Here is a 16,262-nt window from a genome sequence, read left to right on the forward strand (position 1 = left end):
AGGCCCTCCACATAAGCCTGGAACCACCGTCCGGAGAGGGGAAGGGTGAGTGAAAACTGTTGGGGGCCTATTGCATGGTGAACCCCTGAGTGATACAGGTGTCCAAGGGGGTTAAAGAGGGGAGGATTCCCAGGGGTTAGAAAAGAAGAAGAAAGGAGGTCCAGGTGTCCCAGGAGAGTAAAGGAAATAGGAAAAACTGCAAGGCTATCAAGATATATAGAGGATATGAAGAACAAAGGTTCCAAGGGAGCAGGGCCCAAAGGGGCCCAAACAGGAACAATAAAGAAATTTACATCTTATGGAAATACTACACCAGAAAGGGCCCAAGGTGCAAAGGGGGAAATGGACATTAGTTCAGGAAATAGCCCTAGGTTATCATTGGGCATAAATAGCAGCGGTAGCCAACAAATAGTAGAGGGCTTGGGAAAAAAAGAACCAGAAGGTGAACTACAACTACCAAATAAGAAGGAGATGGCAGAAATGTTTCAAAATCTGGAAAAAACGATAAAACATGAAATGACAGCTATTCGAAATGATTTAGGCCACCTTCTATTGAGAATGGAAGAAACGGAGAAGAAAGTTAAAATCCAGGCCCAGAAAATAGATAATTTAAAGGAAAGAATAAGCCAATTAGAAAATAACCAGAAAAAAATGACCTATAGGATGGAAGTTCAAGAAAATAAAGAAAGAAGGAGTAATCTTAGAATACGAGGAATCCCAGAGACTGCTAAAGGGGAAATACTATATGAACTAGTTAAAAAAATCCTAAACTCCATAAGAGATAAACCGGAATCTGATGGGATCGACCTGGATGGAGTGTTTAGGGTAGGAAAGTTCAAACGGGCTACTGAGAAGGAAAGATCGAGGGACATAATTGTCCAGTTCCAAAATTTTGGGGCCAAAGATGAGATCTGGAAGAAAACCAAGGGAAGACCATTAGTTAAGTATGGAGACTTGACTATCCAAATCTATGCGGACTTAACAGTAGAGACCCTAAGGAGAAGGAGATCCCTGAAACCCCTGTTGGAGCAAATGAGAAAACAGAATGTGCAGTATAGATGGGGTACCTCAGCATTTCTGATTGGCTGGAAAAATGGGGTCACAGCGTATTTGAGATCTCCGGATGATTTAAGAGATTTTTGTGATAGACTGGACTTGCAAAGAATGAAGATAGCTGGCTGGGAAGAAGAGGAAGAAGATAAAGGAAACATAAATGTTAAAAGAAAAGAGGACTGGCAACAGGTCGGGCTGAGGGAGGCATCGGGGGTGGAGGAGGAGGAGAGGGAGAATTAAGTAGAAAACGAATTTTTTTTTTTTTTTTTTCTCTCTTCTCTCTCTCTTACTTCTCCCTCTCGCCCCTAGCCTTCCCCCTCCGGATGCTGAGACCCGCTTGGAGGCTCCGATTAAGGCAGGGAGGTAAAGAGTAATGACTTTTTGACAGAGAGAGGGAATCGGGGCGGTTGGAAGAGGGGTGAACCGTACATAGGCGGAGCTGACGCCCTAAACTTTAAATCAATGGTGGAAATAGATCCACAAATGATTTGTAGGCAGATTATAGGCCTAAAAACGGGTAGGGAAAAAAGAAGGGGGGATGGGAGGGGTGGGGGGAGGTGGGGAGGGGGGGAGGTGGGGAGGGAGGGAGGGGGGAGGGGAAGAGAGTTGGGTGGGTGGAAGGGAGGAGAGGAGGTATTGGGTCAATACTCTGCAGGTCAGAAGAGATGAAGAGGAAGAGGCAATCTGGAAGAGAGATGGACTTAATTGGGAAAGATGGAAGAATTACAGTTTATAACCTATAATGTGAACGGGCTGAGTTGTCCAGGGAAGAGATTTAGGTTGTTTAAAGAGTTACATCATAGGGCTACGTCAGTGGTATTTTTACAAGAGACGCATTTCGAGATAGAGGCAAACGTGAAATTGAAATCCAAATACTATCCAACATGGTACTACGCAGATTCCCCAATTAAAAGAGCAAAAGGGGTTGCAATAGGTGTGGCAAAGAACATGAGATTTGAGTTGGAGGATAGAAGAACCGACCCGGAGGGGAGGTTCTTATTTTTAAAAGGTAGACTCCAGGGGATTGAGTGTACTTTAGCCAATATATATTGTCCCAATAAAAACTCGGAGAAGTATATGAAGGGCTTGTTGAAAAAATTAATGGACTTTAAAAAAGGGCGTTTGATAGTAGCTGGAGACCTAAACTTTTGTATGGACCCACAAAAAGATAATACCTCTCCTGTGCAAAGAGAGGGGAGTAGGGCTCTGAGAGCTATGAAAAAAGTGATGCATGAATATCAACTAGTGGATACTTGGAGAATAAGGCATATGAAAGACAGAGACTATACCTTTTTCTCGAATGCACATGAGATATACTCGAGATTAGATTACATCTTAATAGACCATCAACTAATAGATCACCTGGTAAAAATTGACATAGAGACAAGGACGCTCTCGGATCATGCTCCGGTCGTGATGAAGTTGAGATGGGGAAGAAGGTGGACGGGAGGATTAGGGTGGAGGTTAAATGAGGCCCTTCTTCTGGATGAGGATGTAGTTCAGAAAATCGAGAAAGAGATTAAGGAATACTTTAAGGAGAACGAAACAGAGGAAGTATCGATAGCTACAGTTTGGGAAAGTCATAAGGTATTCATAAGAGGAATCTTGATTGCGGCTGGAGCAAGGAAGAAAAAGGAAAGAAGAGAGAAGGTCAGTGGGCTCTTAAAAGAAATATTAGACTTGGAGCAGATCCATAAGAAGAAAATAACAAAAGATACGAGACAGAACTTACTGGATAAAAAAGAGGAGTTAGAGAGGTTGATGGATGAGGAGAAGAGAAGAGTATACAACAGGGTTTTGAACGAGAGGTATAGATGGGGAGACAGACCAGGAAGATATTTAATGAGAGCTTTGAATAAAAAGAAAAATAGGAATTATATAGAAAAGATAAAAAGTTCAAAGGGGGAGCTGGCCCACTCAAATAAAGAGATTATTAAAGTGTTTACGGAGTATTATAAAAAGTTATATAATATTAGCCCCCAAGACCCTCTAAAGGAATTCCAAGAGGGAATTAAGGAAAAAAAGATGACATACTTAAAAAATGCGGGATTACCAAAACTAAGTGAAGCACAGTTGAACTCCCTAGACGTAGAAATCTCCCAGGAAGAAATTAAAATAGCATTAAGAAGTACAGGAGGGGGAAAAAGTCCAGGTCCGGATGGCTATACAGTTAGGTACTATAAGAAATTTAGTGAAGTATTGTTACCCAAACTGGAGAAATATATGAATGCACTGGGAGGTGGGATGGAAATGAGGAGAGAATCCCTACAGGCACATGTAGTACTTATTCACAAGGAGGGAAAGGACCCATCGCAGTGCTCCAGCTATAGACCGATCTCATTATTGAACACAGACACTAAACTGTATGCAAAGGTGTTAGCAAACAGGTTGAGAGATCTGATGCCTGAATGGATCCACGGAGATCAGGTGGGCTTTGTACCGGGGAGAGAAGGTAGAGATAATGGCTTGAGAACCCTGATGCTTATTCAGAAGAGTAGAAGAGGGAAAGCCCCGGTGGTGCTCTTGTCAATTGATGCGGAGAAGGCATTTGATAGAGTGGACTGGGGCTTTATGATGGACAACTTAAAAGTGCTGGGGTTAGGAGATAGAATGCGAGAGTGGATAAGTAAACTACAGTTGTGACCAAAATTATTCAACCCCCACTGAAATTGAGTGTTTTGGCCAGTTTGACATTGCTTTTGATCATTCAGTCATCTTGCTTACATTTACATTAAAGAGGCACTTGTAGGTCAGACAAATATAACATAACAGTTATAATGAAATAACCACAAATGTCTTTTCTGTGCTCACAGCATTATCAGTTTTATTCAACCCCCAAGTGACATTCAATCTTAGTACTTAGTACAGCATCCTTTTACAGTTATAACAGCTTTTAAACGTGAAGCATAGCTTGACACAAGTGTCTTGCAGCGATCTACGGGTATCTTCGCCCATTCTTCATGGGCAAAGGCCTCCAGTTCAGTCACATTCTTAGGCTTGCGCACTGCAACTGCTTTCTTTAAGTCCCACCAGAGGTTCTCAATCGGATTTAAGTCTGGTGACTGCGATGGCCACTCCAAAATGTTCCAGCCTTTCCTCTGCAACCATGCTCTAGTGGACTTGGAGGTATGCTTGGGATCATTGTCCTGTTGAAAGGTCCAACGTCTCCCAAGCCTCAGGTGTGTGACGGACTGCATCACGTTTCCATCCAATATCTCCTGGTACTGAAGAGAATTCATGGTACCTTGCACACGCTGAAGCTTCCCTGTACCTGCAGAAGCAAAACAGCCCCAAAGCATGATTGACCCTCCACCATGCTTCACAGTAGGCAAGGTGTTCTTTTCATCATAGGCCTTGTTCTTCCTCCTCCAAACATAGCGTTGATCCATGGGCCCAAACAGTTCTAATTTTGTTTCATCAGTCCACAGAACACTATCCCACAACTTTTGTGGTTTGTCCACATGGCTTTTGGCATACTGCAGTCGACTCTTCTTATTCTTTGGAGACAGCAAGGGGGTACGCCTGGGAGTTCTGGCACGGAGGCCTTCATTACGCAGTGTGCGTCTTATTGTCTGGGCTGAAACTTCTGTACCCACATCTGACAAATCTTTTCTCAGTTCCTCAGCAGTCACACGGGGACTTCTCTCCACTCTACGCTTCAGGTAGCGCACAGCAGTCGAAGTCAGCATCTTCTTTCTGCCACGACCAGGTAGCGTTTCAACAGTGCCCTTTGCCTTGAATTTGCGAATGATGCTTCCTAAGGTGTCTCTTGGTATGTTTAACATCTTTGCAATCTTCTTATAGCCATTGCCCTTCCTGTGAAGAGAAATCACCTCTTCTCTTGTCTTCCTGGACCATTCTCTTGCCTTCACCATGTTTGTAACCACACCAGTAAATGTCTAGAAGGAGCTGAGTATCACAGTCATTTTAAAGCTGCCTAATTGGTGCTTATTATGCTTGATTGCTGCTCGGTGACATCCACAGGTGTTTTCAATACCTGATGGAAAGCACCTGTATGAACCTCTGTTCTTCAGAGTGGTAGTCTTTAAGGGGTTGAATAATTGTGGCAATGAAGAAACCACATAAGAACCATTTACTACTGTATTACATAAACAATTGATGTCATTTTAGTTGCATTTGGGTAGTTACAACGTCCTTGTAGGATTTGATTCTGAATACAATTCCAAATGTACACTATAGTCCCTAAACCCCTTTACAGCATTGGGGGTTGAATAATTTTGGTCACAACTGTATATAGGGAGCCTACTGCAATCATCACGGTAAATGGGGAGAGATCAGAACCCATTGGAATGTCAAATGGTACAAGACAGGGCTGTCCTCTGTCTCCCCTGCTATATGTATTGTCACTCGAACCTCTGCTGTCAATAATAAGAAATAGTGGATCGGTAAAGGGAATTCAGATAGAATCCATAGAACATAGAGTAGCGGCCTTTGCGGACGATTTATTGTTCTATGTGGGGAATCCCAGAATAACTCTCCCAAATATAATGAAGATTCTGAAGGAGTACGGTGAACTATCAAATTTAAAAATTAACCCAACGAAAACAGAGATCCTGAATATTAATATATCAAAGAATGAAAAAGAAAAATTACAAAAAGAATTCCCCTTTATTTGGAGAGAAAAAGAGATAAAATACCTAGGAATAAAAATCACTGCCTCATCCAAGCATTTGTATAGAGTAAATTATATCTCTTTGATTAATGAGATCAGGGAAGATTTAAAAAGACTAGAAGGAGGAAATCCATCCTGGATAGGACGTATAAACTTAGTCAAAATGGTAATTATGCCTAAAATACTGTATAGATTTCAAATGGTACCAATTAAAATTCCAGAAGCCTTCTTTAAGATAATGAAAAAAATGTTAACAAGATACATATGGAAGAATAAAAAACCTAGAATAGCATATGAAACATTGAGTAGGACTAAAGAGAAAGGGGGATTGGGTTTACCAGATGTCAAGAGATATTATAAAGCAGTGGTTTTGGCAAGAATATATGACTGGACATTTAACCATAAGGGGAAAAGTTGGGTAACAATAGAGAATGAGCTTAGTGGAATTGGATTGAGTCAGATGATATGGGTCCCACCACAGTTTAGGGGAACCAAAGAAAGCACAAGTATTTACACTTTAAATGTCTTTAGGGTATGGGACAATTTACATAAAAATATGAAATGGGAATTTAATTCAACATTAATGCCTCTCACGAATTCTGAGTACTTTCCTCCGGGAAAGAACAAGATTTCGGGGAGATGGTTCAGAAAGGAAGATACCCAATTGAGAGATGTATTGGTGGAGGGGGAATTGAGATCACTTAAAGAGTTAATAGAGAAGAAGGGAGATATTTTTTTTAGAATGGATGAGTGGAAATACCATCAATTGAAAAGTTTTATTGGAAAACTTCCGAAACCTTTGAGAATAAAACAGGAGTGGAATATGTTTGAAAGGTTGTTGGAGACACGAAGGGATGGGAAGCACGGTGTTTCAAAAATGTATAGAATTCTCACAGAATTAGACACAAACACAAAGTTAAATTTTATGACAAAATGGGAAAGAGATATGGGAGTTGAGTTTGATGAGGATAGACAGAGAAAGATGTTTAGATTGATACACGATAATGTTAGTATGAGAGAGGTGGAGGTTAATTATAAGTTTGTGACACGATGGCACATCACACCAAGTGTTGAACACAAGATGAATGGGGAAAGTTCAAATATGTGTTGGAGAGGATGTGGAGATATAGGCACGGTGTTTCACATATGGTGGGAATGTCCGAAAATTCAGGCTTTTTGGAAGACAATAGTCAAGTTGATTAAAGAAATAACCGAAATTGACATAGGATTAGATCCAACGACGTGTCTCCTACACGTTGTGGAGACATCTGTAAATAAATATAAAGACTCAGGTATTTGGTACTTCTTGAATGCAGCGAAAGGGTTGATACCCAAGTTTTGGCGGAAAGTCGAGGTACCGAAGGAGGTGGACTGGATTAACAGAGTAAACCAGATAGGTAGAATGGAAAGATCATATCATATGCAGGAAGACAGAATGGGAGTGTATCTAAGGAGATGGGAAAAGTGGGAAAGAGCAGGATTGAAAGAGAAATATAAGAAAACATAAACTAGGATGTTAACATAACATTAAAAAGCCTCAAGAGAATAGAATGGGATAGAGTCTGCAGAGGGGGAAGAGGTGTGGGAGGGAGGGGTAGTGGGATGGGAAAGAAAAGAGTTTTAAGTAAGGGAAAGACAGAAATGTTATAAATGTATACTTGTATGAGAATTACTTCCCTGTTTGAGTTTTTGTATTAACATGAAAAATTTAATAAATATTTAAATTAAAAAAAATAAAAAAAAAAAAAAAAAGAATGGATTTATCTAATTGATAGAGATTTCCTCCCTTTTGCATCTTCAGGATAGGAAGTAAGCTGATATCTTTCCAACAGGATAAAAAAAAACTGACAGGGAATTTAACAATAAACTTACTTTATCCAAAACTAAATAAGAGCATTTTTGTTTTATACATTTTTATTAGCAAACATTTTCTACAAAAAATAAAAAGGTGATAAAGGCATGCAAATTAAATATTTTAAAGGAAGTTATCTGTAAAATACCCATTTCACATTTCAAACCTATTAAAGACAGCTATGTAAACATATACTTTTTAGTTTTTATCAAAAAAGGACTTGCAGTCTTATGTGGTGTGTAAACTGAGCTGTACATGTGCAGCTCAGTTTACATCACCAGTACAGTTCCTGTGTGCAGGGATAACTGATCCTTACACATGCACACGAGTTACTTCATTCTGCAGATGCCAATGAGGATGCCCAAAGACAGGCACCCAGAAGAAGACAGGGGAAAGATGCTAGTGTTGAGGATAAACCCCTCACAGGATTGTTAGTAAGGAGATAGGTATGATGAGTTCAGTTTTAAAAATTATTTGGGGAACTGACATATTTCTGACAAAATGTAGCATCTTCAATGACGGGTCTAGACTTGTACCAATAGCATCAGTTTATCATCAATTTGAGATGCTTATAAAATCATTCAGAATTCATTTGACTTGCAGTTGACCTCCTTTTACCAGCATTTTATCTGTTTAAAGCAGGATTTGCATCTTCTGTCAGCATTAGCTGGCCATACAATTTTTTCCACATTCTGGTTTGGTCTGCAAAAAAAAATAGGCACAAACAAAAATTGTAATTACTGCACATTGGTAACTTTTTACCTATGACTTAGCGAAAGTATAGACTTTGCAATGGTTTTAGCTATAAAAAGAGATGTAAAAAAAGATCAGCTTGATGTATGCAATCATATTGGTTTGTGCTAAAATCTTTGTATTTATGCATAATATGTATTTATGTACAGTATGTATCCATAGGAAGCCTTATAGGCCTTATAGGCTCTGATTTCTGCTTTGCAGTTATACACAATGGTTGCACTTTGCTAGTCTTCCCAAGGCAAGTTTGTGAGTCAGTCTTTGAAAACAGTGTACTCCCTGTGTGGCCAGGGATGAATTTCTGCATACCCACCTACACATTTTGTTGCTAACTGAGAATAACTCATTCCTGTATATAATTAAAAGTACTAGGAAGCTGGGTTGTCAAGGTTGCCTGTCTGACTAAACCATTGTCAAGTGAGGGAAAATCGTTCTTACAGATCCCTGGATAGCAGTAAACTGGTACCTGTATGGGGGTTGTATTCCTTCCCCACTTTACAGAATACTAAAAATGAGAGTTATAGCTGGATGTGCAATTTAATGTAATTTTCATAACCACTTACGTACCCATAACTCACTGGAGTTTGAGCAGTCATACCGGGATGATGTCTGCAGCTGCAGGCATTATCCTAATACTGTTTTTTAGAGCCAATTGTTGGCTCTCTTCTAATAGCAATCGGAGCAGCTAACTAGCAGCTCAATTGCAATTACAAGCAGCGGCAGGGGACACCCCCCCTCCTGTTGCCTTATGTGGCTTTACCGTGATCTCCCGTTCCTCTGGGAGTCCCGATTGACAGGCTGGCGCTACCCAAACAGACCCAAACAAAGACTGGATCGGCTTTGTTTGGCTCTATGATATAGTAACCTGGAAGTGATGACATTACATTACTTCTGATTTAATCGGAAATAAATGTAATTTTAAAAAAAGAAAAGCATTTATTCATACTGATCTTGGAGTGATTAAATGCTTTTAAGAGCAGAGGAGGAATTTGGGGTCTTCAGATCCCAGATCTCTCAATAAAGAGTAACAGTCACATGCCTATTGCTGTCACAAGGGATGTTTACATTCCTTGTGACAGCAATAAAAGTGCTAAAAAATTTTTTTTTAAAGTGACAGTGTAAAAAAAAAAAGAGCAGAATGTCCCTGTCCCTCATGCTTGCGTCGGTCTCGCACGCATGCAAAACAGCAATCATTTCGCACTTGAGTTTTCCCCATCAATGTCAGATCATGGGCAGAAATTCTAGCACCAGATCTCCTCTGTAAATCTAAAGTGGTAACCTGTAAAGGCTTTTAAAGTGTTGACTGTGGATAGCAAAATGTTTGTTTGGCTTTTAAAGCATGACATGATTGGTATCTATTTACTTGGCGTAACATCTTCTTGTATATTTTGCAAAGAAATTCGGTTATGTATTGTGTTTTTTTACATTAAAATTTTAAAAAGTATATTTTTCCCTAAAAAATTGTGTTTGAAAAACGATTTTTTTATGTGACATATAAAATTACAAAATCCACCAATTTATTCTCTCGGGCCTCTGCTTTAAAAAATATAAAATGTTTGGGTGTTTTAAGACATTTTCTATCATAAAATGCTGATTTATATGTAAACCAAAAGTGTCAGAAACACTAAACTATGGTTTAAAAAAATTCTATTCATGTATTCCTAAAGGGTTAGTTCACCTTTACCAAAAACTGTGCAAATAAAAGATGTCTGTAGATAAAAACAAACTGTGCAGCTTTGATCAAAATTGAATAATTTGGTCAAAGCTGCACAGTTATAGACCAGTCATAGGTATAGGCCATTTACATACCTCATGAAGCCTAACTGGAAAACTCCAGGCCCAGCTGTTACTACTCACCTCCACCCTCACAGGAGTGAGCTCTCATACGCTGAGCTTAGACCTATTAGAGCATCAGGGATGAGAAAGCACATGTGAGGAGGTTTGAATCAGAGAAAGAGCTCATTCCTGTGATGGTGAGGTTAAACAGTAACAGCTAGGCCTATCTTAGCAACTTTCTTAGCAATGTCCTGGCAGTGTTCCAGTCAGGCTTCATGAAGTATGTAAATGGACTGCACCTATAGCAAAGGCATTATTCAAGTTTGGTCAAAGCTGCAAAACTTGTTTTTATCTACAGATGTCCGTCATCTGTGTAGCACTACCCACTCAGGAGTTGCTGAGTTTTGCGTTCCCCTTAAACTCTGCACAGCTAGGCAACACACATTTTTCTTCCACATTTTGCACACAGGAGTCATTAAACAGTCCTTGAGCTTGGTTTTGTGATTTCATTAAGGGGTTTAGAACCTGGATGGGGTCTAGGGTATATGTGATGTCCGAGGAACTGCAGAGTTTTGAGGACAAACATTTTAGCAACTATGTACACAAATGTGGATAGCAACACTCTCTCTTTAAAGGGTGCTAAAGCCCCTTTGGTGTACCTCCTCAGACCCTGGATGATTCCTCCTCTTCTCCCAGCTGCCTTGATGGTATCCCTGGGCAGGAGGGCTCAAGAGCTGTAAATTTAGAACAGTCCTGGATGAAGACTAGTTGTATAATGCACCTGATTGCCCTCTCCTCTTATCTGGCGCAGGGGGTGTAGGAGTACTCACTTTGTCTTTCCCTGTTTGCTTGGTGGGTTAGTGGCTGCCTTCAGGCCTTATGTTGGGCTGGCTCCTTCCCTGCTTCCCAGGCTGTCCTCCCAAGGAGACGATAAGACAGAGTAGATCTTCCCTTCAAGAATCCTGCCTGCAGGTGGGCTCACCTCCCTGGGGCCCCCTCCCAGGCTCCTCACTTCAGCTTTCCCCTCAGTCCATCGTCCACCAGACTCTGCACTGTTCTCAGGCTCTGTGATACTTAAGGGTTGCCTTGGTCACCATGCCCATCCTCCTGCCAGGGGATTGGCCAAGGTCCCTTAAGCATGCAGATCTGAGCCTCCTCCCTTCCTCCGTCCCTCCCCAGACAGCTCTCAGGTTTCTGGAGAGGTGCGAAGGCACCAGAATCTCTGACCTTCAGAACTTCCCTAGCCTGTCCTGAGGTGAACTCCTGCCTCACTCACAGGCTGACTTATTCCAGGCAGCTAGCTAGCCTCTAACTAAGAGAAATCCCACCTAGCTAAGAGGGCGTTACATCTGCATAGGCAGTGTTTTGGTAAAGGTGATCTATGCCTTAAAAATACCTTCTATTTCTCTTGGCCTTTTTCAAATCTCCACATTCTTTATTTTGCTGCCATGATCTGACTTCCTGTTATAGGGTAACTAAATTCATTTTCCATGGTCCCACTTTATTTATTAACATAGGCACCCTCTCTTGTTCTTTCCTGAGTGCATACAGCAGTTCACATTGGGAACATTTACTAAAGGCAAATAGACTGTTCACTTTGCAAGTTCAGTTTTCCCCAGAGCTTGAATGTGGTGAAGCTCTGCTGATTTCCATCATCCAATTATGTGCATGCAAAAATGCTGAGTTTTTTTTTACCTTGCACCTGATTGGGTTTTCTTTACAAAGTGAAGCCTTATTACATTCACTAAGCTCTGGAGGAAATGAGTGCAACTGCACTTGCAAAGTTAACAGTGTTTTTGCTTTTAGTAAATCCACCCAATGACTGCAACAAAAGTGTACTGCTTGAAAAAATACATTACAGGGCTATTGAGCAGTGGATGTGTATGGATTACATTCAAAATACTGTCAATAACTTACAAAGCCATCCACAACTTGACCCCCAGCTACATCACTAACCTAGTCTCAAAATACTAACCAAATCATTCTGTGCTCTCTATCTCCCTTGTCTCCTTGCCACATGCTCACCACCAGGACTTCTCCCGAGCCTCTCCCGTCCTATGGAACTCCATACCCCAATCTGTCTATCTCCTACTCTGTCCACTTTTAGGCGAGCTCTGAAAACCCTTATCTTCAGAGAAGACTGTCCCTCTTGCACCTAACGACTGTATCCCCACTTTCACCATCCGCTCATCCTCCACAGTTAATACCTTTTGGATCAATTGACCCTACTTTTAGATTATAAGCTATAACGAACAGAGCCCTCTGATTCCTCCTGTTCTGAATTGTATTTTAACTGTACTGTCTGCCCTCATGTTGTGAATTGCTGTTGGCGCTATATAAATCCCAAATTATGATAATTATTATTTTTGGAAAATAATATCGTTTAGTGTCACGTTTATGCTGTTTGTTACAGTGAGAAATGGTTATTCATATTTTCTTCTTGTATATTTATATCTTTTGTTTTTTATTGTATTATTTCAGAACTACAGCGAGACGGAAGCATAGAGACACTAAGTAACAGCTCTGGATCTACCAGTGGTAGCATTCCTCGCAACTTTGATGGTTACAGGACAACTCTGCCAAGCAATGAAAGTCAACCTCTCAGCCTCTTCCCATCAGGACTTCTATAGGATAAAATAACTTTACGAAAGTGAAACAGTTTCATACTTACTATTCAAATTTTCAAGTAATTTAATGTATAATGTGTTTCCTTTTTCTCTTCAAACTTTTTCTTTGTAGACTGTATATGTTGGAGTTCATCATTTGCATAGAAGATTAGGTTGGAAGTAAGAAATGCAGTGCATTCCTTTTGGTCTTTATTTGGCATCAGTGATTAGTTATTAGGATATGCTTTAAACACTATTATTACTGAGACAATCTAAATGTGACTTCTACTTGCCTGTGTTTTCTGCAGTGGCATGACATACACTGGTGATCCTGGCATATATATTTATTTGGAGATATAATTTAATGGGAAATGCACATTTTGTGTGATATTACTGTACTGAATTTAATAGCAAATGCATCTGAATCTTGTGTGTTTAGCTATACAAAGCTGTGCTTATGATTCCCAGTTGACACACATAGGTGTGACTATTGTGTCTCCATTTTGTTTTATTCATTTTAGATTATCAAGGGGTGAAGTGTTTTTTTTTTTAAGTAGTAACGCAACTACAAATTGGGTTATTGCCTTAAAACTTTCTTACACTGATATGCATTCCACCATCAAAACAAAATCTTAATATACTCGTATTCTTCCTGGTCTTTTCAAGTACTCAAAGATTAGATTGGGCGATTCTATCTATAAATAAAGATTTTGCATGGTAAACACAATATTTATGGATGACATAAATACTCTTTAAGTGTTAAAGTATTAAAGCCAACCAAATGCACACATCTGATAACTGTTAAATATGACATTTAATTCCTCATTTTAATTGCACGAAATTAATTTTTGTAGGGTTTCCAGATATCGATAGCATTTCAATCATTGCTAGTCACATGGAATCTTTTTCTAATATAGGAAATGTATTATGCTAAGAGCTAAGGGGTAAATTGATATGTTGTTGTATTAAAAACACATCATTTTCCAGCATAATGTAATAGGTTAGAACTGCAGTAAAAACTAGTCTTTGTTTCTAGCCTTCTATGGGAAGGGTTAGAACCTTTGTAGCCCTTTTTTGCTATCTCTAGAGGAGAGAGCTACTACTGCTTTCTGCACCAAAGACACAAGAGGAAGTGAGATTAAATCTCCCTAAGGTGATGGGAACCCCCCCAACTCTAACTTATCAGACAAGATCCCTCCATTAGGAGATTTCACCTGTACTCTGGTAATGGTGGCAACTCTAAAACGTTAATTTCCCTCATTTTCTGTCCTTGGTACAACAGGCACCAGAACTAATAGTAAGAGTAAATCTCTGCAACAGCTAGATAGACCACAATAAAAGCCCAACAGGGGTTCTTACCCTCCTTGATCTTACCCACTCTGAGATATACAGTTATTCATGTTAACTGGAGGTAACCTATTGCAAGATTATAGATAAGCACAAGAATTTCAATGGGTCACTGAATGATTTGCACTAGTAACCATATTATTATAATGGATCACTCATCCGTTTGAATTAATTTTTTCTTACACATTATAAATGGCATGGACTTTGTAATAAAACATTCCCCACAGCATCATTAATATCCTTATAGATCTTATTAATTAGTTAATAATAAATACCCAAGACTTGATGTATAGAACTGTTTTGTAGAAGTGATAGTTCTCTTTTTTGAAAACTGGTGGAAGTTAAATGAGTTCCTGGAGCAACAAACTAGATATTTGCTTTCAGATTTTAAACTGCACTATTAAATGATTTCTGGATCTGATTGGTTGCCATGAGCAATATCACTGTTTTATATTACATTTTTCTTTCTTGGTTAACTCCAGTTTTTTTTATCTTGCACGTATAAGGTAGAATGGTGTTAAATGCTTTTATTATTGATATTAGAAGACAGTGACAGGCCAAAATATTATGTTTTGGTGAGTCAAGAGTGGAATGAAATATTGTGGATCCATAATCAAGTAAAGGATTGGGGAGAATCATATAAAAGCATTTTATTGAATGAAAAACAGTTATTGTACCATGACTTAAGCATCTCACTTCTTTTTTAAATCGAAGAATAACAGAAGGCTTGGAGTTTTAGTGTTGTCCTTTATTTTCTTTTATTTGCTAACTTAAGTTTTTAAAGATTCAAACTTTCAGGACCCATTAGGGTTCTTCTTCAGGTTTTATATATTATATATACTGTATTTTAAATATAAATCCTGAAAAAAGAGACCTAATGTGCCCCGAAAGCTTGCATTTTTAACAATTTAGAAGAGAAACATGGCCAAGATTTCGAGTGAATCATAGGAGTACAATTACTTTTTACCCCTGTGACCTAGAGTCAGCTGATATCAGGTTATTGTCCGCTGAGGGCAGAGCGGTGCCAAGCTTGGGAAAGATTGTGCATGCTGCTGAGAGCCCACCCATGCAAGCCATGCCCACCCCTTCTCAGCCTGCTACTCCAATGAGTGCTGCAGGAGCAATACAGAGAGCAATGACTGATAGTTACTGCTCTCCACTCGAAGCAAACTGAGAGCTGAGCGATCAGCAGTCATGTGATCACACAGTTCTTGGTCTTAGAGCCAACACAGGACAGCTGCAGCATCACACAGATCCTGCAGTATGGTAGTGAGTATAGAAGTTTTTTATTTCATAAACCTATATTTCTTCTTCTATAGCTCAAGTTAGCCAATGAAGGGTGCTACTTAAACTGCCTACATCTTTTTCAACAAATACTTTATTTTCCTTCTTCTTGTGGGTCTTTCAGTTTCTTCCAATAACTTTTAGCAATGGATTAACCTTCTTACTACAATAAATAAATCTGTTATCCATGATAATCTGGAAGTAACAACACTTTGCATTGTATAAGTATGCTTTTATCTGTGAATATTAAATAAAGAATGAATTTTAAGATGACGTAAAATGCATTTTACAGTATGTTTGTGCTTTGGAATTATTCTATAAAATGCATGCTTTTGTTTTATGACTTGTTTACAAATTGGCTTATATCACAAAATATTACGCATATTTGCGCATACAACTTTGAACAAGCAATTCATTTTTTTATAGGTGGATGCTTTTACACATTGTGCTAGAGGGCATAAAGAAGAATTTAAAGGGTCCTAGGCATTGTGTCAGGTGACCATAAGTTTGCTCTGTACACACAGCCTATAGTAGAATAAATCTTCACATTCCTGTGTCAGCAGTTTTTGTTGGTGTTCAAACATGAGGCATGCAGCATGGTACTGCACAGGTTAATGTGTAACCTCTGTCTGTAGTCTAAGAACTGACTTTTCCTGTGAAGAAACTACATATCACTCAATCCCTGGGTCTTTCAGTCTAGTGTTCTACAGGTGAAAGCTGCATAGTAATTAAATCTGACACAGATACAAACAGGCAGAGCAATGAACCCTCCCACATATGTGACCTTTTGGTTGCTTCTTTTTGCACTATATATAGGGATGTTGGCAGTATTTCATTTTCCATTGGTTTTATGTTGGCTCATAGTCAGCTTCACACATTTGTGATAGAAGATAGAGGATATTACTAGGCATGCACTGAAAGCTGCATGGCCAAGAACGAGATGTTGCTTGTCCAGTTA

The 16,262-nt window shown here is 39.4% G+C and overlaps 1 protein-coding gene across 8 annotated transcripts in view; it reads left to right on the forward strand.

The window, feature by feature from the left end:
* Window positions 1-15,584, forward strand: part of BCAS3 (BCAS3 microtubule associated cell migration factor) — a 1,369,778-nt gene extending 1,354,194 nt beyond the window's left edge. For all 8 annotated transcript variants that reach the window (XM_089676635.1, XM_089676630.1, XM_089676633.1 and 5 more), the window contains one exon: window positions 12,549-15,584. In XM_089676635.1, the coding sequence (XP_089532761.1) occupies window positions 12,549-12,585 (37 nt within the window). In that variant the 3' untranslated portion in view covers window positions 12,586-15,584. The remainder of the gene's footprint in view (window positions 1-12,548) is intronic.
* The last annotated feature ends 678 nt before the right edge of the window (window positions 15,585-16,262 follow it).

Source organism: Staurois parvus, unplaced genomic scaffold (assembly GCF_062004578.1).
Source record: "Staurois parvus isolate SC_StPar_1 unplaced genomic scaffold, SC_StPar_1.0 ptg000172l, whole genome shotgun sequence".
In the NCBI taxonomy this organism is placed as follows: Eukaryota; Metazoa; Chordata; class Amphibia; order Anura; family Ranidae; genus Staurois; species Staurois parvus.